The sequence below is a fragment of the Panthera onca genome, chromosome B1 (assembly GCF_046562875.1).
Source record: "Panthera onca isolate mPanOnc1 chromosome B1, mPanOnc1 haplotype 2, whole genome shotgun sequence".
Taxonomy (NCBI): Eukaryota; Metazoa; Chordata; class Mammalia; order Carnivora; family Felidae; genus Panthera; species Panthera onca.
The window spans coordinates 190,981,664-191,004,958 of NC_138342.1; the positions used below are offsets into that span (position 1 = coordinate 190,981,664).

Below are 23,295 nucleotides of genomic sequence, written 5' to 3' on the forward strand. Positions count from 1 at the left end.
CAAGCAGCTTTACTATAAAAATAACTGTATCTATAAACTTTAATTGGACTTTCCTGAGTGTGGGATGCATTTTTTAACACAGAAGCCAGAAAGGGAAACAAACACTGAACAGAAAAAATTAAATGCTTATTTTGATTCTTATGGTTATAAAATATGTTTTTAAGAACAAAGGACAGAACAAGTTAACGTGTTATTTAAATAATGCCTTGCACCTAGGCTTCCTAATGTTGGGTGGTGATGATTTCCTAAAACTCTTTAGTGAGGCCCGGAGGGTTCTCTACAATCCCACCCCCAGGTTATGTTTTTTGCTCTCATTTGTCCTGGACGTGTGATTTGGTCTACGGTCATGAATTTTCAAACCAGTTTTTGCTTCTCCTGGCTATCTGAATCAACTCCTATTTCTACGAAGCAGTGACGAACATAAACCTCTGTCTGCCTCCAAAAATGTATGGCCCAGAGATGAGGGAGGTAGAGGAAAAAAAGGAAGGAAGAGAGAGACCGGATGAGGGAGGAGGGGCAAGGGAGCTGCGGGAAGAAGAAAGGTTGGGGGGAAATGAGAGAGAGACAGTACAAGGAAGAAAAGGCATTAAGTCGTCCCTTTGTCCCTTTACCCAGGATATCTGGTCAAGGCTTCAACAGAACTCTTTCATCAGAATTACGACTTAGCCTGGACACAACTTTGTTTAGCGTGGGCTTCCGGGATTCAGTTTGTAGCAGGTGAGGAATGGCGCACGAATGTGTCGTGTTGCTGAGGATTCCCAGGGTAGCAGCCATGTCACCCGAGTTTCTCAAAGTGCCAAGAAAGAGTGATCTGTAAAAATTACTAGTCTTCTTTTTCCCCTTAAAATAAGCATGTTAATTCGCTGCGTAGCGGGGTTTCTCTTAGGTTAATGCCATCAGGTTATAATAATAGATGAAATAATTTGCATTTCGTAATTTTCACATTTGGGGAACTGTACCCCAGCAGTACTTTTTTCAAAAGTCTATCTGTGTATTTCAAGAGAGACACGGGGGAGAGAACGAGCAGGGGAGGTGCAGAGAGAGAGAGGGAGAGAGACCACAGAGCCCGATGCGGGGCTCGATCTCATGAGCTGAGCTGAAATCCAGAGTCAGATGCTTAACTGACTGAGCCCCCCCCAGTGCCCCTCCAAGCAGTACTTTTACGTGGAAGCTCCTCTCAACCAATCAAGAATTAAGTGTGACAAACCACCATGACTATGACCGTCACCACCACCGCCACTACTTGTGTTAATGGTTAAGACTTGTAAGGACTTGCCATGTGTAAGGCAAGATTCTAAGCGCTTTCCACATATTAACTCATTTCTGTCTTACGACCGTTGTATCAGGTCGTAATTTAATTGTGTAAGGTAGTACTCTTATTGTCCCCATGTCACAGGTAAAGAAACGGAGGCAACAGAGGAGCTGAAGAGCCGATGAACGTCACACGCCTACAGAATGGCCAGCCCAAGACCCGAAGCCAGGCAGTTCAGCCCCAGATTCCCTGCTCTTAACCGCTCACTGTTAGGACAGGTCTGCAGAGAAGGCAATCCGTGTGGGCAGGGCGAGGGGTAGACAGACCCCTTCCCTGAGGCCAAACCGACACAGACTCAACAGCATTACTAAAACCTGTCCTTTTGCTCCCCTCCCACTTCCCCTCCTCTCCCTCTTCTCCTCCTCCTCATTCTGCACCCCCCCCCCCCCTTTAGTAGTATTTAGTTTTGCTTACTTTGAGTATCCAAACAGAAGCCATCCTTCCTCCATGTCTCACCGGTCTTTCCTCATCGCCTGGCCTGCATCCTGCCTTGCCCCTCGCCCCTCACCCCTTCCCAGCTTCCTGTCTTCTCCAGAGACGCGTCCACTGCCCCAGGCCCTCCTGGCTGCCGACGTCCGGCTCTTCTGGTCAACTTCTGCACTGTTTCTTCAGCAACTGCTGTCTAGCTTTCCTTTAAAACGGCCCTCGGCTTCATCCTTTTCATTTCTGCGATCTCCCCCACGAATTCACGCTCTCAGCACTTCACACTCTGGGAGAGCTCGCAAACTCGCCTTGGGCCGTCAAAGTCTGACTAGTCGTGTTCTCTGACATATAATCGATGGGGAGTTCTAACAGGCTGCTCTCATCAAACTGGCGGGCACACATCGTCATGACCAGTGAGTTCTCCATTGTCTGAACTGTCATTGCCAAGCTGCGTCCCTCCAAATCGGGCCCAACCCGACGTTTGCCTCCAAATACTCTTTCTTTACGCTCCCACGTGTGTAACGATACGCTCAGAGGTGCAACTCGGTTAATGGTAGTTGCTGTGGCAGTGGTGGGTGGTAGCTAGATTTAGAATTTATCCTGGACTAAGCATTGTACTAAGTACTTTATATACAGTCATTCAAGTAATTCCCAAAGTATCCCTGTGAGGAATTGCTTTTTTCTTTTTTTTTCCTTTAGAGAGTGAGAGTGAGCGCGAGCAGGAGAGAGGCAGAGAGAGAGAGAGAGAGAGAGAATCTTAAGCAGGCTTCATGCCCATGACCGAGCCAGACACGGGGCTCGATCCCACAACTTTGAGCTCATGACCTGAGTCAAAATCAAGAGCTGGATGTTCAATCGGCTGAGCCACCCGGGGGCCCCAAGAATTTCTCGGTTAAATTCACTTTATAGATGGGTAAACTAAAACATATAGTAGTCTGCCTAGGATTACCCAGCTAATAAGTAGCAGAGGTTGGATATGAACCCGAGCATCTGATCTCAGAGCCTACGCTCGTAGGTACTTTCTAGTACCATTCCGCTAGTCAAAAAGCGCCTCCTCCCATTTCCATGCTAGCTGCCATCTTTAAAAGAAGGCAAGAAATGTTCATAAAAATCTCCTTGAGGACCTCACGTGCATCAAGGCAGGATTACTCCTCTGAATGTTGGTTGTATTTAGCATATTGTTCCACGTACTAGTCAATACAACATTAAACTGGCACGTCCTGGTTTCTAAGTATTTCATGTGTGTTCGTCTCCTCTCCCCAATTAAACGGTAACCTTCTAGGTTAGAGTACCTTTTCGTACGGTGTGACTAATACGGTCATGGAATTAATTCATGGGATACAACCAGCATCAAAAAAGTAGAAAAGACGTAGGGAAAAGCATTAGTGTGTACCACTTGGTAAAGCTTTGTTTCAGTTATGTCAGTCTATATATGTATGTGTCACAACGTAAGACTGAGGCTATGGGTCATTTAGGTCACGGTCAAAAATCTGAAAGCCACTATTCTAGAAGGCAGGAAGGATTCATTATTTATTCCTACAGGGTCCATCACCATGCCGCGCACACAGCTGCTGTTCAGTAACAACCTGACTGATGGAAAAAAAATTACTGCCTGCCATTTCTATTACAATCATATTATTATAATCTAAAAATCAGCGTTGGACCATTATGCATATCATAATATTTATCTATACGTACTCTTTATTGTGATCAGGTTTAGCCTTATGTTGTCAAATAATTTTTAAATTGAGGCTTCTCTGTTGATGAGATAATGTGTTTAAGTCCCAAGCTATACACAGGCCTTGAGAGTTAGAAGAGGGAGTATTTTACACAAACGAAATATTCTTTACAATGCTACTAAAGGAGAAATTTTAATGACAAGTTGACTAAGCCTGTTTCTTTTTCTAATGCGACTAAATTTCATCACTTTTACCATTTCTTTCTAGAAACAATCACTTCGATAAAACCTATATAAAATTTAATAAGTGTGCTTTAAAAACGAAAAGATCTTAATTTTTAGTTAGCTACACCATATTAAGCAGTCAACTGTGGTGCATTTTTTAACCTTACCATTTGAGCAGTCTGGGCCAGTCCAATTAGGGTCACAGGTACAGGAGCCACTTTCTTGAAGATACGTCCCATGACCAGAGCACTGGTCTGGACACATGGTCTTCAGGATTTCACAATTGTTACCACCCCATCCTGGATTGCAGTGACATTCCCCATGGATACACACACCGTGATTGGAACATCCAGGGTCTAGACAGTCAGCTACAGTAGAGAAAAGAGAACAATTTTATAATTAAATCTAGCAGATATCATACATGCAAAGTACGTGCAGAATAAAGAATTAGGTCCCAATCTAATTTACATGAAAATGTTGGATACTCAAATATTTGACTACCATTTTCAAGAATGTGTTTCTGAAAATGCAAAAAAAAAATGACACAACTCAGCATTCAGAATTATGCCATTTAGGTAACTGAGACTCTTGCAAGGATTTGTAATTTTCATGAATTCCACACGTATACGCTCCTGAGATTTCAGACTATTGCTCTCTGTTCTGCTTAATCAGACAGTAATAAGTATCGGCTTCTCTATAACGAAATTGTATCAGCTGACCTAATCTACGACCATTGAGCAGTGACGGCTGTATGGGACTCTCAAACGGTTTGAGAAATAAATGAGTTGCATACGCTCTATCCTTCTTAATTCACTTTAATGTGCTTTAGATGACGAGATTTAATTTAGCAATTTGACTCAATAAAACTTTACACTTGTAGGGTCAATGGCCTGAAAATTTAATTCCAGAGACTTAATTGCATTACTTTGTGTGTGCGGATCAATAAAATCAATTTGATTGAAGAACGGAAATGGTGCTTTTCTGCTTTTTGAAAAAACAATTCAACTGCACTTTACAGTATAGCAGCCTGATTCTCATCATTACATACGGTTATAGAACAAACCCGTGATGTACTTTTTTTCACTCGTATATTACGTGCAATAGCCTGTCTTTTTAGACACGCCAAAATGCTCGATTAAAAGCTGGTTTCGAGGTGAAAAACTGTGAAAACAAACAAAACAAACAAACAAACGAAAAACCTGAAAGCAAAGATAAAAAACCACCTAAGCAAAACATCAGCCCATCGTGGGCTTCGAGTCACACACGTTTGCTTACTTTCTCTGATTGAAAGAAAAAAGAATTATTCACACGACTGGAAGCATAGGGGCTCCTCGGTATTTGCTCTTTCTTATTAGTGAAAATGTTAACCAAATGATGCCACCATACGCATGGAGATCAAATTACTTTCACGAGGAGGCATATAAAGAGCTTCATCTGCCAAACTAAAGATGACAAATGATCCGATCATCTCTTCCTTTAGGACGGTCACAACGGACTTCCGTAAATATGGGCGTGTTTACCTTCTTCGCAATTCTCTCCTTTGTATCCCGAGTTGCAGGCGCAAGAGCCCATGATGCAAATCCCACGCCCCCCGCACTGAGGGTCAATGCACTGCGTAGTGGGCACATCGCACTCGGTGCCCTTCCAGCCGCTGAAACAGAGGCAGCGGCCTTTGGAGTACTGTCCGTTGCCGCTGCACAACACAGGACAGGCTGCTGTGAAATAAAACACGACAGAAGAGTCAACAGCCACATCTGCGGTCGGGGTCCTGAAAGACAAGCACGTCGCTGGGACAAGGCGTCGGCCCGTTTCCCCCTTTCTTCCCCGTCCTGGGAGTTTTCTGATTTACGCGTGTTTCTACAGCCTCTTTCCATTGGCTTAAGAAAAGGCTCTAACTCGCGTACCTCTTGAACAATCCGGACCTAAAAATCCTGGAAAACAATGGCAAGTTCCAGAAACACACTCTCCATTTCCATGGCAATTGCGGGGGCATTCCACCACAGACTCTGAAGAGGAGAGAGAGAAGGGATATTTACTGTGTCGCCCGCTTCCCGCAGAAGGTAAACTCTGTCACTTTGATCATTTTAGCTGCACATGAAGGAATGACGGATGGCTTGCTCCATAACCAAAAAAAAAAAAACAAAAAACAAAAAACAAAAAACAAAAAACAAAAAACAACCAGCCAAACAAAAAAAGGATTCATATATACTAGACTATTCAAACCAGCTTGACTAGTCAAGCAAAGCATCGCCATTTCAAATGCAGACGCTCTCAAGTGTTTTCAAGATGCACTGCCCTCCTCCAAGATCCTTCCAGAATAATATTCAGTGCTTCATGGTTTGCCAACGTATTCGTAAATAAACAATTTGAAAATATCTCTCACAGTGTACCTCAGGCTTTAACGCCCTAGGTATCGCTCCAAATCGGTGAAGACCATTTAGTTTCTGTTCAACACACTGTGCAGGCGATAGCCCGGAAAAAGATGCTTTGCAGACCGCTCTTACCTATGACGATGGTATTAAAAGACACCTGCTCCGTATTTTTCCCATCATTGTAAAAAGCCAGATGCCAGATTCCAGAATCCAAGTACTGGATAAAGCCAGCCTCGTGCAGACTGACGGATCTCGCCTGTCTCCCTGCTCTTTCGGGCTCAAGCAGGTTCCGCTGCTCTCTTGCAATCAATCTGCTGCCGTCCAGGAGCTCAACAAAGTCATACTGAGGGTGAGGACAAGTACAGCCGTTTAGCGGTCAGAACGATCTCGGTCGTAGCTGCTTCTCTCATTTCTGTTTTGTGTTCCAACCTTTCCCCTCTGCTCTAATAAATGCAACGTCAGAAAAAGGTTCCTGATGGCACAGGTCTCCTACACGTGGCATTTACAGGGATCCTAAGAACCACGCACTACACTGCACACTGTTGTCACATGTAAACTTCACAAATCATTTCCCCCTTACTGGGCAATCGGTTTCCGGAGTTATCGGACTCTCCCAACGGATAAAAAGTTTGATGAGCTCAGGCGGTGTGCAAATACAGCCATAAGCCTGTAACATTTCAAACCCAGCAGCCTTATTTTGGACCGCTAGGTAACCTCTTACCGTCTTCTCCTATTTAATACCCGTATGGTAACGACTGCTATTGGATACGTACTCTGTGCCGGGATTATATTTACTCCGTGTAGCGACCCTTCTGGTAGGAAGGCACTGATACTTACACTGTAAGGATGGAGAAAACCAAACCTCGAGGAGCTCCAGCAAGATCAGGTACTTGGTAAGCGGGAGAGTTGGTCTGTGAGAAAGCTCAGACCTTTGCCACCACAGCACCATACTCCTCTGTGCGACCCTGGTGTATCCATCCCGGGTACCATGGAGAAACCCGTGGGTTTGTACCTTGTTATGGCTAAATTAAAAACGTGCATCAAGACGCCTTTGTATCTCTGACTGAAAGTCTAAAAAATTGAACAGTGGAGGGGTGCTGAAGGGACGGAATAACAGTAAGTATGCCCAGCTACTATTCTGAAGTCAATCATCATTCAGCTTGATTTCTGGTTTAGTAAGATCAATGGTGAACGCTGGGTAGCTACAAGAGTTCAACTGGAGAATTTAAAGCTAAAGAAAAATACGGAATGTGATCGGTAATAGTAACCAGAGATAATGCAATGAATTTGGGAGACACGGCACAGACTTCCCAATATAGTTTTAATAAACCCATTAGATAAGAGTTTCGTAAAAGTACAGTGATTCACTTTCTACGGACTCCTATCCAGTTTCCTTTTATTCCCGAGGCCTGCATTTATGGTGACAGAGACACTACGGGACAATATGTATCATTTACGGCACCATCATTACGGTACCATGCATACGTATATATATGAATCATCAATATTCTACCTTCAGATAGATTTCTTATCTGGAATTTCATCAGCGGTCTATCTAAAGAAAAGTTTATTATACGAATCCCTTAAAAACTGGAGGAAAATCACCTGCTGGGATTCTGAGATTCATGATCGAATGTGCTGCCCCCGTACTTATCGCAAACCTCTAACGTTACTATTGGATGGAATTCAGAATATCTAGTTCCGTCTCCAACATATTATATTTTTTATTTAAATATAAAAGCCTATTCTGTTATTTTTGTGCGTGTAGTAAAACTACCTCATGACGTCATGCAGCTGTGAGAAATACACAAAAAAGCTGTCACTCAGCATTCGGTAACTTTTTTCATTTATATCTTATCAGGATGAAAATGATAACCGGTTGTGGATATTTGACCCGCAAAATTTTCATCTGGAACTGTATTTCAAAATTATCAGAGGCAAAATAATTCAGCACTTCTGAAAGGTGCCTATGCCTCAAATAAGCCACTTCCCCGTCGGATTTAAATATTTCTATCAGCATGGCAAAGAGGCAGGGGGAAAGTTTCTTTTAATGGCTCCTTGGCACGTAAACATTTTTGTCCTCTAACACTCAACACAGTATGTGCAAACATTGAAAGGGAGGACGTTTTGGGTTTTAACTGGCCTCTCAAGCTCACCCTGGGAATCACCACCTTTATTGTAGAGATCGTCGTTTGTATCACATCGGGAACAGTAACACAGGGCTGGGGTGGTGGTCACTGGGATGCAGAGTAGTCGGCCACCCCTTCCCACACGCCTTTGTGGGGCTTATTCAAATACCTAAAGACAAGTCCCCTGCTTCACATAAGCCCATGTCTACAAAAAGTAAACAAATTAATGGAACAGAAATGTTTAATAACCTTTGTTCTCAGGGGGTAAAGTACAAAGCAATCACTTAAGGACAAACTGGTTTTACTTCGTAATACCTATTCCTGGCTTTACCTCATAATACCTATTCATAAGATGGTGATGTGGATTTTTTTGTGGGGGCAAGTCTTCGGGTCTTGTGTTATTCGGGGATAAAATTCAGTCTCACCACTTTGGGGAAGCGATCACGAGACAAAGGTCAGACTTTGATAAAGGTATCCTGGTAGTTCATTTCTGAGCAGTTAGACTGTCCATATGCTTAACTCAAGTCAGTTATTAAGAGGATGAGGGGTACCTGGGTGGCTCAGTCAGTTAAGCGCCCGGCTCTTGGTTTCGGCTCAGGTCACGATCTCACGGTTCATGAGATCGAGCCCGGCGTCGGGCTCCACGCTGACATTGTGGAGCCTGCTTGGGATTATCTCTCTCTGCCCCACCTCTTCTCACTCTGTCTCTCTCTCAAAATAAATAAATAAACTTAAAAAAATTTAAAAGGATGAGAATCTATGAATCTCAGAATCTATGAATACTTAATTGTATTTTTTAATCAACTATTTGGTGGAGCATCGAGCTTGCTGTAAATCTTTGGCACACAGGAGGAAGAGATTTTAGACATCATCTGATTCAACTGCTTCTGGACAGATACTGGCACAGAGAAGTGATTTGCTCAAGGTCACAAGGTCAAAGAGTCGCAGGGGTGCGTGCTTACAAAACTCAGGTTTCCAGCTACCATTCTGAAACAGGCTTCATGCACACGCACTTAAATGATACACTACACTGTTAACTGTACAGCGTTAAATTGCTTCCTTAGGCTTCTAACTGTCCAGGAGAATAAACTGGGCATCAGGGAGAAGAAAGTCAATTGATTCCTTGGCAACAATCAAACGGACAGTTTTATAAAGGGTCACAAAGACTTTCAAAACTCAAGTTGACTATCCCGAATGGCCGGCCAATTTTAATTATTTCAGGTTGATTTATTTAACGTTCCCCAGAAACAGAGAAATGTTCAGTTTGGGTTGCTTTATAGCATATTTCATGTTTAAACACTGAACTCAGAAACAGTTGTTTGCTCTGCTGATCTTGAATAAACCAGAGGAAAGAACTCTAATAACCGTGGAGCTTAAGAAAATGCGTAATCTAGTTAAACACATATATTGTGGCCGGAAGGAAAAGTGGGTATGATGTATATTGTATTTAAATACCAGAAGAATGGGAAAACCTGAAACTGCACCTTTTGTTTCTCTAATCTTACATGGTATACATAAGTAGGAAAGAGTCAACCCTGAATCTTTAAATAAATCTGTAAAGCACACAACAATTTTCTTTGGAAATTATTTTCTGGAGTTTACGGGTTACACACTCACTGTTGTGCTTAGCTTTAGAGGCATATTTCTTCAGTTATAAAAAAGTGATTGAATCATGTATATGGTTCCAAGGAAAAAAATATTTTTTCCTATATCACCGGGCTATTGATATAAATGCAATCTCTCTGCCATAACTAACGTTACAGACACCCACTCTGTTTAAGAAAATCTGGTTATTGCTTTCCAGCCACTATCACTTATAGCAGGCACTGGAGTGAATTATAATTATAATCAAAAATTTAAATGGGTCGGGGAGCCTGGGTGGCTCAGTCAGTTGAGCGTCTGACTTCGGCTCAGGTCATGATCTCACGGTTCCTGAGTTCGAGCCCCACGTCGGGCTCTGTGCTGACAGCTCGGAGCCTGGAGCCTGCTTCGCATTCTGTGTCTCCCTCTCACTCTGCCTCTCCCCCACTCATGCTCTGTCTCTCTCTCAAGAATAAATACAACATTAAAAAAAATTTTTAAGTCTATTTTAGTAATACAGACACGAAAACCATGATCAGAAAAATAATATACCAAAGCATGATATTCAAAAATTTCACAGCTATATAATTTATATATGTATATGAAACTTTCCCTGATCCACAACGACATAAGAGAAAGCATGGTTCAAAGTTTCTGACTCATCTTTCTTTTTTTAAATCTTTATAGATTATTTTATCAGAAACATTAAAAGAAATGTTTATTTTTGAGAGAGAGGGTGCACGTGAACGGGAGAGGGGGAGAGAGAGAGGGGATAGAGAACCCCAGGCAGGCTCAGCACTGACAGCAGAGAGTCTGATGTGGGGCTCGAACCCACGAACTGTGAGGTCATGACCTGAGCTGAAACCAAGAGTTGGACCCTTAACCGACTGAGCCACCCAGGCTCTCCCTTACTCATCTTTCTTTAAAGACATGATTCTTTTATTAGTATTTGATCAATTTTTCTTTACAATTCCTAGGGTATCGAAAAAGCATGTCTCACAGAATTACATACTATAAAGCAGACATGAAAACCCTCCAGTCCTCAGTTTATAAATCAAATGAAAATCTGCATGCAGTTCTATGGGTAAATAAACTGATTATCAAGTGTGAAACTTTTAGGCTCACCCAACCGTCAATGTTAATTAACCATCTATCACATTTTTGGACTGACGTACTAGTTGATGGTGGGAAACGTCTGAGCTCCAAATCTACGGTGGGTAATTTAAATAATTTCTCTTGGACATAATGGGACCTCTTTTAAACCACAATTTCCAAATTACATACCCTGACCCAGGATCAGATTATGAAAAAGCCTGTAGAGTTATTGCTAGCAGCTGTCTCTACCTGTAAGGTAATTTTCATGCAACTGAACTGCCTCTAAAGTTGTTCAATCGACGTATGGTTGAAAAATATATGAATTGTTTCGAGTGCCCCACTAAGGTGATCACCCTTGGTTATCTGTGAAAGCTGTTTCTCCTCTTTATTTGAGGAATCGTGGCTTGAGTCGACCAAGTTCACTCATCATATTTATGTTTTTGTTTCCATACTTTCTTTACTAACAGTAAGGCTGGCATTAAGCAGAAAAAATACAATATATTTCCAACAGCGTGAATGCAACGTTTGAGATGAAAATACTATGCATCTATTACATGAAAGGAATAAGACTGTCTGAAATTCCCACAGAATCTTCGTAAAACACTTGGAAAATCCATGAGGTTTTCCTAGGTGCTCAGATGATGTTCAATATTTTCATTTGGCTACTCATAAATTTTAGTACATTTCAGTTGGTCAATAATGATTAACACAAGTCAGGAAGAAAATGCTGTTTTTCCTACTTATTCGAAAACCTCACGATAAGTGTAACCTACGTTCAAAATTCTTTTCACCGTAAACGATCAATACGAAAGAGGTCCGACAGTTAAACAACTAAACTCAAGAAACAGAATAACTTTAAAAATGCAAACTAGCAGCTTCCATTTTATTGACAACAAAGCCCACTTTTACCTGAGTATGGGAAGGTGGTAAGCCTTTTCGGCCATATACTCCAATCAATGCATCCTTCTGAAGAGAGATATTGAATTTCAGAAACTGTGGCTGATCAATAAAGAGCTGTGATCTCCAGAAAATCCCAGGAGGAACCTCTTGAATTGCCCTTCGGCCAATATCAAGTTCTCCAGAATCTATGGTGTTATTTTCTTGTGTAAATCCACCTAATTTTCCTGCATGGAAGAGATCCGTGGAAAAACAACGAAAAATTAAAAAACAACAACGGACCCCCCACCCCCCACCAAAAAAACCCTCGAGCGACAAAACAGCTTTCCTTTCAGAAAGTTCTTTTCAATAAATGCTGAGGCATTTTATCTTCTGATAAATGAAATGCTCTAACATACTTTTCACTTTAAAAGCTTTTTTGTTAGCTACTGCTGTTCAATGAATTCTGATTTAGCATATTCTTAAAGAAATATTTAAGGGGCGCCTGGGTGGCTCAGTAGGTTAAGCGTCCGACTTCAGCTCAGGTCATGATCTCACGGTGCGTGGGTTCAAGCCCGGCGCCGGGCTCTGTGCTGACAGCTCAGAGCCTGGAGCCCGTTTCAGATTCTGTGTCTCCCTCTCTCTCTGCCCCTCCCCTGTTCACGCTCTGTCTTTGTCTCAAAAATAAATAAACATTAAAAAAAAAGAAAAAAAAAAGAAATACTGAAGTCAAAATCCTTTGCCTCCCCCTCCCCCAAGGTATGTCTACTGTTGAAACTCTTTGCACCTACGGTCTTTCCTGATCACTTGAAACATGATTATCTTACAAATATATGTCTTGTTATTTCTTGGGAGAGATTAAGTCTTTTACTAATCAGTCCTTCTAAATGTACCATAGCACTGCAAGTGTAAATTAAGGCAGAATGGATTATGGAGATTTCCAAATCAATCCTTAAGCAAACAACAAAACCAATCAATGGCACTGATTCAGGTAGTTCCCTCTGAACCAAACAGAATGAATAAAGATTCAGATGCTGGAAGGGAGGCAGAGATGGGGTAGGGGATTACGTGGTGGAGGGAGGGAGGAGTAAGTTTAAATTCTCACAAAGATACTGGAGAAGGCTGCCGCAAGCTTGCTTTCTTTTTTTTTTTTTTCAACTTTTTTATTTTTATTTTTGGGACAGAGAGAGACAGAGCATGAACGGGGGAGGGGCAGAGAGAGAGGGAGACACAGAATCGGAAACAGGCTCCCGGCTCCGAGCCATCAGCCCAGAGCCCGACGCGGGGCTCGAACTCACGGACCGCGAGATCGTGACCTGGCTGAAGTCGGACGCCCAACCGACTGTGCCACCCAGGCGCCCCAAGCTTGCTTTCTTTTGACCCTCGTCTCAAATTCATTTGCAGCCTCACCAGCCATACTTGAATTGCCCCTATCAATGACCCTCAACCTGTAGGAATAAAAACTCTCTGCTCCCTGAGTCTCTGCCGCCTCCTGGTTTTAGGACACAGATCCAAGACTCAGATTTTTTGGTATGGTTTTCCCCTCCTTCCCTCTTTGCTAACAGTCTTTCTCAGTTATCCTGAAAGGAAGATAGAGCAGGTTTTACAAATTTACCTTAAAGAGAAACAAAACCACATTGTCTCTTATTCAAAAAAGGTCCGTGAAGGCTAAGGAACAGAATGAAACTGGAAAATTATCCTTCCTCTATTAATTCAAACTTTTCAAAGTGACAAAGTTGACTTCCTATAATTTTTTTCCCTTAAAAAATATTATTCTGAATATGAATTCAGGTAGTACATAATATCTATTACATAGTAGCCTCCAGAGAAGTTGGCCATTCAGAATTTAGAGGGTTTGATTTCAAATTACAGTGTTGTGAACTATCTTACTCTAATGACAGGAGGAGTGAGTCTTCTCTCTATGAGAAGTTATCAGTTTAACACTGAGACCATTTTTGAGCATTTACTAAGGGACATAGAATTGTAGGCAATAGAAACAAATATCAACCAAAGAGTAGAATTGTAGAGATTACTTACTTATCTACTCGGGCTTCCATGGCTTCTGCCATCAAGCAACTAATTACGTGTTTGGGAGGACAACCCCTTCAACCTGGTGAATTAAATGACAATCTAAAGCCACATATGGTTAAGGGTCAGAGGAAGGTGATATCAATCGTAGGCTGGTGGTTGAGAGATTTCACAGAAGGGTTCAAAGTTCTGAGGTAAACTCTGAAGGACAGGGAGGATAAGGTTTTTGAGTTGGAGTCAACATTACAATTAAAAATATGAGAGTGAAACTGGACAGATGTTATAGTGATGGTGAGCAGAGAGAGCCATGTGGCTAGGAAAGGAGTTAAGAAGACTGGCTTTGGATTCAGTTGAACTGGGTTTGAATCCTGACTCTGTCAGTAACTGCTTCTGTGATCGTCAAGAAGAGATTAAATCTCTAGTTCTAAACTTCATCTGTAAAACGGGAATGGTAATAATGCAATCACAGAACTCATGTATATGAAGCATTTGGCTCTCAGTGTGCATTGAATGAATGAAAGACAGTAACGGGTTTGTCATGAGAGTAATGGAAGGTAGGGCTACAAAGGGAGGATGAGATCAGTTTCTGGAAGGCCCTGAATGCCAGCTTAAAGAGTCTGGTCCCTAACATGAACAGACAGTTCTCCAAGAAGACATCCAGATGGCCAACAGACACATGAAAAGATGCTCAACGTTGCTCACCATCAGGGAAATGCAAATCAAAACTATGATGAAATACCACCTTACACCTGTCAGAATGGCTAAAATCAACAACACAAGAAACAACAGATGTTAGTGAGGATGTGGAGACAAAGAAACCCTCTTGCACTGTTGGTGGGAATGCAAACTGGTGCAGCCACTTTGGAAAACCGTATGGAGGTTCCTCACGAAGTTAAAAATAGAACTACCCTACGATCCATCAATCACACTACCCACAGAACATAAAACAATATATTTACCCAAAGAATATAAAAGCAGCAATTCAAAGGGATACATGCACCCCTCCGTTCACAGCATTATTTATAATAGTCAAGATACGGAAGCGGTCCAAGTATCTACCGATTGGTGCAGGGGTAAAGAAGATACCGTATGTGTGTGTGTGTATCTATATCTATTCCAATGGAATATTACTCAGCCGTAAAAAGAATGAAACCTTGCCATTTGCAACAAAGCGGATGGAGCTAGAGACTATAATGCTAAGCAGAATAAGTCAGTCAGAGGAAGACGAAAACTGTGTGATTTCACTCGTATGTGGAATTTAAGCAACAAAACAGATGAGCAAAGGGTAAAAAAGAGAGGGAGAGGCAAACCAAGAAACAGATTCCTAACTATAGAGAACACACTGATGGTTACTAGAAGGGAGGTGGGTAGGGGCACGGGGGAAGTAGGTGATGGGGTTAATCCCCATCACTTGTGATAAATATTGGGTATTGTACAAAAGGGTCAAATCACTATCGTGTACACCTGAAACTAATATAACACTGTATGTTACCTAACTAGAATTTATTTTTTAAATTATTATTTTTAATATATAACTTATTGTCAAGTTGGCTAACATACAGTGCATACAATGTGCTCTTGATTTTGGGGGAATATTCCTGTGATTCATCGCTTACATAGAACACCCAGTGCTCATCCCAACAAGTGACCTCCTCAATGTCCATCACCCGTTTTCCCCTCCCGCCATGAAACTTCAGTTTGTTCTCTGTATGTAAGAGTCTCTTATGCTCCCTCCCTCTCTGTTTGTAACTATTTTTTTCCCCTTCCCTTCCCTTATGGTCTTCTGTTAAGTTTCTCGAGTTCCTCATATGAGGGAACACATATGATGTCCGTCTCTCTCTGACTTATTTCACTTAGCATAATACCCTCCAGTTCCATCCACATTGCTGCAAATGGCCAGATTTCATTCTTTATCATTGCCAAGTAGTATTCCATTGGATATATAAACCCCATCTTCTTTATCCATTCATCAGTTGATGGACATTTAGGCCCTTTCCATAATTTGGCTATTGTTGAAAGTGCTGCTATAAACGTTGGGGTACAAGTGCCCCTATGCATCAGCACTCCTGTATCCCTTGAGTCAATTCCTAGCAGTGCTATTGTTGGGTCGTAGGGTAGTTCTATTTTTAATTTTTTGAGGAACCTCCACACTGTTTTCGAGAGTGGCTGCACCAGTTTGGATTCCCACCAGCAGTGCAAGAGGGTTCCATTTCTCCACAACCTCGCCAGCATCTGTTTCCTGGTTAACTAACTGGAAATTGAAATAAAAACTCTAAAAAAATAGATACTTGAAGTAGCCTTAATATGGGTAATTTGTATTTCCATGCCATAAAAGCACTTATTTTTCCTATGTTGTATGTATGTGTGTACGTATGCGTGTGTGTGTGTGTGTGTGTGTGTGTGTGTGTTTATAATAAGGGGAAACAGAATTCTAGATTACTAAGGAATGTGTTTTGTGATCACAGATGAGTATGACAGATATCCAAGTTATGCCCATCGGGGTCTAGAGAAATTCACAATAAATTCACACTTAGAGATAAATGTCAAGTTTGAGAAGATTACTAGTAAATGCTGTGACTATCTTCTAGTTGGCTGATCACATCCTACTCAATGACACATGTACCATCATTTGCAAAGGACACCTATAGCTAAAGGGAGACCACTGGCTAAAAGGTTCTGATTGGGCTAAAGCTGACGCGAAGTCACGTTCAAGGACGTGAAAGTGCATACAGTAGTCCCCTTTATCCCTGGTTCCACCTTCCACTGTTTCAGGTACCTGCGGCCATCAAGTGTGGTCTGAAGGCAGATGATCGTCCTCCCGACCTATCTTCAGAGGGTAAACAGCCTAACGCTATGTCACACAATGCCTACATCACTCACCCCATTCATCCCATCACGTAGGCCTGTTATCCCACGTTATCACAAAGAGAAAGGTGGGTCCAGGGCAATAAGATATTTTGAGACAGAGACCACATTCACATAACTTTTATTGCAGTATATTGTAGTAGTAATTGTTCTATTTTATGGTTAGTTATTCTTGTTAATCTCTTACTGGGCCTAATTTATAAATTTAACTTCATCAGAGATATGTACGTATAGGAAAAAATACCGTATAAAGAAGGTTCCGTACTATCTGTGTTGTCGGGCATCCACTGGGGGTCCTGGAACACATATTCTGCAGGTAAGGGTGGGGAGTGACCACTGTAGTGGGACCATAGTGGGAAGCCTAGACTTGGGAGACACGTTAGGATACAGCTGCGGTAACCTAGGCGTGACGCAGGAGAGGGCTGTACGAACAGCTTAACAAGTCATTACTTACAATCCCACTTCTCTTTTTTCCCCCGATGCCCATAACCATGGCAGTTGTTAACACTTCAGCTACCAGATCTATTTTTCTTTAATTTAGTAATATAATACGCTCTAGGGAATAAAACCCAAAAATTGGGTTATAGTAATCCTCGCTAATTTCTTATGTATCGACTCAGAGTATAAACCACATCATTCGCTGAAATACTAAATATTTATTTTATGATAGTAATATGTATTCATTTTTAGCAAAATTAGAACATATAGCTAAACACAAAGACAAAAGAATAGAATCCTACCACTATGGTAATCCTACTATAATCCAAGATTATGTTTGCTTCCTTTAAACCAAGACCTCTTTATTCACAGAAATTTTTCAATACTGGAAACACCTACATATGGGACAAATTAGCTTTTTAAAAATTTTTAATGTTTATTTATTTTTGAGAGACAGAGTGTGAGTGGAGGAGGGGGAAAGAGAAGGAGACAGAGAATCCGAAGCAGGCTTCAGGCTCTGAGCCGTCAAGCTCTACACGGGGCTCGAACCTATGAATCGTGAGATCGTGACCTGAGCCGAAGCTGGACGCTTATCCGACTGAGCCACCCAGGTGCCCCTATGTCATAAATTAGCTTTTAATGAAAAGATGAAGGAGGGCGGAGAGAAAAAAGGAATTTTTACTGAGGGCCCATGATCTGTCAGGCAGTTTCACCCATACTATCTGTTTGGAACTAAAAAAACAAAACAAAACAAAACAAAAAAACCAAAAAGACACTACTCCCTAAAGTCAGTATTATTTTGAGATGAAGAAACTAAGTCTCAAAGAAGTGAATTACCTGCCCAAAGTGAGTGGTAAAGACTCACACTGAGGAGTGCAGAATTCCAAAACTATGTGTTTTACACAGTCAGCAGTGAAATCTTTGCTTTTTTATTAAAAAAATATTATTTTAAATTACAAAGTTTTGGATCTATTTCATATAAAATCAGGTGTGGTAACCCACTGAACCACGCTAGAGAATCTGCTTAGCTTTCAATTTTAGGATATAAAGTTATAGGCTTTTTTGAATACTTATTTTTATTGGGAAGAAATGACCAGTTCTTATTACATAAAAACTGCCATAGATACCCTTAAAAATTTTTTTTTAATGTTTATTTATTTTTGAGAGAGAGAAAGAGAGGCAGAGGGAGAGGGAGACACAGAATCTGAAGCAGGCTGCAGGCTCTGAGCTGTCAACCCCTGATGCAGGGCTCGAACTCATGAACCATGAGATCATGACCTGAGCCAAAGTCAGACACTCGACCAACTGAACCATCCAGGCGCTCCATAAAAACTGACATAGATACTCTAATGTGATATTCATCGTGTTATAATTTATACTACATTCCTACTAGGTTTTTGGTCTTTTGGTTGACTTACACAGGAAACTATTTTTAAATACTGAGAAAAGTAGTAGTCCCTTCTTCCCGTGAAGACTGGTTTGCGCACATGTCATATTTATGGAAATAGCTCATATGTGGACACATTCATCAAATCCATACATCACTAAGGCTATTGTTATAATTTACTGTTATTAACAAGTTCTATTGTTATTTTCTGAGGTTTATGTGATTGAATCTACTCAGGGGTGTTGATCCTATGAATTGCTGCTATAAATGTTTTTTTGGTCACTTTAATAACATACCTGTGCTTTCAATACTGGGAACTTAAAATGGTACGAATCAGAATTGTTTTCCAAACCATCATCTTGGCCCAAAAGCATTAGCTTTGGAAACAGTAATCAAGTGATGACTTCTGGGGTTTTAGGTTTTGCTTTGTTGCTTTGTCCGTATACTGATTTCGAGGGGTTAGGATTTTTCTTATAGAAATGATAGGTGTGGGTACTGTTGTGTCAGTAAGTGTTGTGATTACTTATCTAATCAGTCCCACCCAATTTAACAGGTGGCTCTTTTTCAGAAAGACGGTTCTTTCATTTGTAAAACAAAAAACCAAGATTCATTGAATAGGCTTGAAGGGAGGGGGACAGTAGTACCTGAGATCATTGTTTTCTTGTCTCCCTGTAATGAAAAAGCCTGAGTAATCATAACATCATAGCATCTCAGAGTTCAAGTGCCCATGGAGGTCATTTAGTCCAGGAGTCTTCAAGTAAGAGTAGTCATATCCCTAGGTATGAAGATTACATGAAGACCTTCCTTCCTCCCTCCCTCCCTCCCTTCCTCCCTCTTTTCCTCCCTCCCTCCCTTCTTCTTTTCTTTTATTCATGAAGACTTTTCAGTGAGGAAGGGAGTAGTCTGTTTTAAGGGAATTCATTTCTAGAACCTCAATAATTCCCGGATGTAGACTCTCTTTACAACAGAAGGGACCTTTCACATACTCAGTATCTTACTATGACGCACTGTCTTGAGCATAAAGCTTCCAGTGTGCCAAACAAAGGCAAAATTTAAAGCATTCTTGTTGATGAAGCCTCCTTTATTCGAGACACCCTAAGCCCAAGGTAGGGCTTTAGTGTCTTTCCTTGTCTTGCACATATTTCTATCAAGGACAAAGTGTGGCATTAAGAATTGGAATATTTAAGGCTGTTGGTAGGTTTTGAAATCTGATAGATCAAGAAGGAGGGAGAACCTTTTCGTGCAATGACCTTATCATTCATCCCAACCATTGGCAAAGGATGCTCTTCACTGCCAGTAGAGTTTCATGACTGCCAAGAGAACATCAGTGAGGTAAGAAATAATAAAGGCAGCGATGCCTTATTCAGTCCAATTGCCAAACTCATGGCAAGGATTTGTGCTTTATCTGTCTACTATCTCCCTCGAGTAGGAGTGCAGAATTGTGAGACTGTGACAAAGTGGATATTAATTTATTTGAACTGAAACAATAAGTCAGACTTCTTCTGACAGAGTTTGATTCTAATGAGTAGTATCTCAGCCAGTAAATTATACAGCATTTCCCGTAAGTTAAATGAGCTAGTTAGAGACATTTAAAGCATACGATACGACGAAAGCATTAAAAAATATCGCAATAACAAAGATGAACTAAAATGAACACAAGGTCCATCTTCCACCCCATTCTGCACATAGCAGATTAAACAAAGCCACAGAGTAAAGGAGTAACGGGTGCGATTAGTAGTGTTTTGCTTTCTTTTTGGGGGGTATACTGCACAGAGGCTGACAAATGGGTGGTTCGGAAAACTTGGTAACAAATACGTGTGAAAGCAGGTGGCTCTCAGCTCCGTGCTTCCGATGAAACTGAAGAAGAAATGTGACGGAACCAACAGCTTGTAGACTGCTAAACACACCTTTTAGAAATAGATCACAGGGGCACCTGGGCGGCTCAGTCAGTTGAGTGTCTGACTCTTGATTTAGGCTAAGGTCATGATCTCATGGTTCCTGGGATTGAGCCCAGATGCTCTGTGCTGACAGTGTGGAGCCTGCTTGGGATTCTCTCTCTCTCTCTCTCTCTCTCTCTCTCTCTCTCTCTCTCTCTCTCTTTTTCTCTCTCTCCCTCTCCCTCTTTCTGCCCCTCCCCAGTTCTCTCTCAAAAGAAATAAATAAAAACATAAAAAAAAGAAGTAGGTCACAAATTCTTGACATACGAACAATAAGGATTTCAAATAGTTGAAATCACTCTAAAAAAATCCTTTCCTTCCCATCTGCTTATTTTGTGGTTAAGATTTCTTATGTTTATATTCATAAAAAAAAGAAAAACAGGAATAAAATTGATACTGAATCTTGCCTGGCTTTGTAATAATTAATATCCATCCATGGGGGCACCTGGGTGGCTCAGTCGGTTAAGTGTCCGACTTCAGCTCAGGTCACGATCTCTCGGTTCGTGAGTTTGAGCCCCGCGTCGGGCTCTGTGCTGACAGCTCAGAGCCTGGAGCCTGCTTCGGATTCTGGGTCTCCCTCTCTCTCTGCCCTTTCCCCACTCACACTCTGTCTCTCTCTCTCTCTCTGTCTCAAAAACAAATAAACATTAATATCCATCCGTGAATACATGAATTATTTGGAAAAGTCCCCAGTCATCTCATTCAGAGAGGTATTTTTGATACATTTTAGCTTTTTATATTTAATAATTATAAAAATGTTTACCATTTTTATAATAATTAGGTTGATTTCAGCCAAATGTGTACAACTAATAATTATAAATGTAATTTGGTATAAAAGGAAACAGGCTTTTTAAAAACATGTATGAACATTATGGTGGTAGGAAATAAGATTTAATTAAAATTTGTATTTATAATTTAAGGCACAAGAACGAAACCGTTTGAAGGTCACGCATCTATTTTAGCTTTTCCTATGAAATACGAATCTCAGTCTAAAGTGGCCATCCGCTTCTGTTTGTTTCCAATTATGACACCATTTAGAACGAATTTATTTTGAATGAAAGTCTTCGAATGTGTCTTTTCTAAAAGGTAGATGGAGACCTGACCTCTCATTATCATCAGTGATGTAGAGATACAAGGACATCGCTGACCTTCTTCTGCTTAAATCCACTGAACTGGCAGCTTCGTATGACATTCCTGCTAAAGCCTCTAGTGTGAATGTCAGGGGACCATAGTTTTGTGAAGGGGCTTTGTCTGTTTAAATTCTGCACTACCGCTTTTCAAGTCCCGGCCGGTCTCTAATTTGGCCAAGTCAAGTGTGGTCATTCCTGTTAGCGTTTCCAAATGCTCTTTATTGATCGGAAACACACCTGGGAGTCAGCGAGCCATTGACACGGCTTGATAAACTTGTAAATACTTGAACAACCTTTTCCTCCGAAGCTCATCATTCCTCTCAGATAAAAGCCTGGACACAGATGTCTTTCATCATGCCCTGAATTCCAGAAAATTTTGGCTTCAGAGGAAATAAAAGGAGGGCCAGTTCTGGCGTGCTCTCTCCTCCCTTACTGAGATCACTCCATCCTTAAGCCCCCGGAGCCTGAACCTGGGAATGATCATAGGAATCAGTAAGGTTGTTTGTAGGTTTTACTAAGAGAATAAAGGAGGAAGAATGGAGGAAAAAATAGACAGGGCCACAGAGTGCCCTGGAGTTATTCTAAACTCAAAGCTTGTAGGTTAGGAATCAAACCAATTAAAGCCTTCACAGTAAGAGGGAGGTGCACCGTGTCTTCAAACACAATAGGGTATCATCTTGAAGGTTTTTTTCCCCCAACGTATCCTGTTGGGCCTGAATGTGGGAGCCACTAGGAGTCTTTTTACCTACTAACTGTGATTTTCCCTTTCATCAGTAACTATGTGTCCCAACAGTCCACGTCTTAAAATATGGTTGTCAGAGTGTGAAAACAGAAAGAGGCCACGTCCCCAAAGCCATTGTTACTCCTCGCCCTCTTGGGTGAGCCACGGTTTAGAGGCAAACGCATCGGTAGATGGCATTTTTTCAGATAACGCATTAACAATGCCTTGAGCTCTCAGATACTGTATAAGTAATAGTGTACCAACCCGAGATGTTACAAGGATCAAATGGAATATTGAAATCATACTGGTAGTTAGGAGGCTTGGTATCTAAACATTATTTTGTGACATCAGAAAAACCACCCAAAGATGCGAAAGATTAAATATTTTGCCATACGTATCATGAATCTGCTGCCTGCATGTGATGGGAATAAACGAGCCTTTAATTATTAAAATGGAAAGGCAGAAGAGAAATCCAACTGTAAAAGTCTAAGTCAATTGTTGAGGAGGGTAAGTGATATCATCTGGAGTCCCAGAGAAGCACTAATAATTAAGATGTCAGGAAGCAAGGTTAGGCATCTACAGACAATCAATAGCCCACCCTCCAACTCTGTGACCTAACCTTGGATTCAGACCCTGACTTTGAGATCTCGGAGAGAACATCTCTTTTTATAAACAACCACACGCCGTAACTTACCATCGCGGACACAGAGCGTTACCTCGCAGGCAAAGCGAATTAGAACACAGCTGCCTTGCAAACACAGTTTAATGAACAAAATCAATACAGCACCTAATGAAGGAACTACTACACGTCGCAACAAACATACCATGAACAATACTGAGTAAAACTCACGGCACCTGCCGTCCTGTTAGTTCATTTCTTCAAATCACCGGCATCTTTAAACTGCTCTAAGTTTTAATTCTCTGAAACTGTCCAGTAGTTGAGAAAATTCATGCATGGTGACCAATAAAGTGAAATTTAAAAGCACTTGAATTACATTGTTTAAACAGGATGAATCCTATATGTACGTGTATATATACATGCACACATGTACAGTTTTTAAATTTGTACTCAAACAAAAGGAGTTGGAAATTTCCTTT

The 23,295-nt window shown here is 41.2% G+C and overlaps 1 protein-coding gene across 14 annotated transcripts in view; it reads right to left on the reverse strand.

Annotated features, from left to right (window-relative positions):
• The window catches only part of TENM3 (teneurin transmembrane protein 3), a 613,263-nt gene that overhangs the window by 107,840 nt on the left and 482,128 nt on the right, over positions 1–23,295 (reverse strand). For all 14 annotated transcript variants that reach the window (XM_060652873.3, XM_060652872.3, XM_060652870.3 and 11 more), the window contains 5 exons: positions 11,725–11,939; positions 6,143–6,353; positions 5,543–5,644; positions 5,159–5,353; positions 3,806–4,006 (listed from right to left, as the gene is read on the reverse strand). In XM_060652873.3, coding sequence (XP_060508856.1) covers positions 3,806–4,006; positions 5,159–5,353; positions 5,543–5,644; positions 6,143–6,353; positions 11,725–11,939 — 924 coding nt within the window. The remainder of the gene's footprint in view (positions 1–3,805; positions 4,007–5,158; positions 5,354–5,542; positions 5,645–6,142; positions 6,354–11,724; positions 11,940–23,295) is intronic.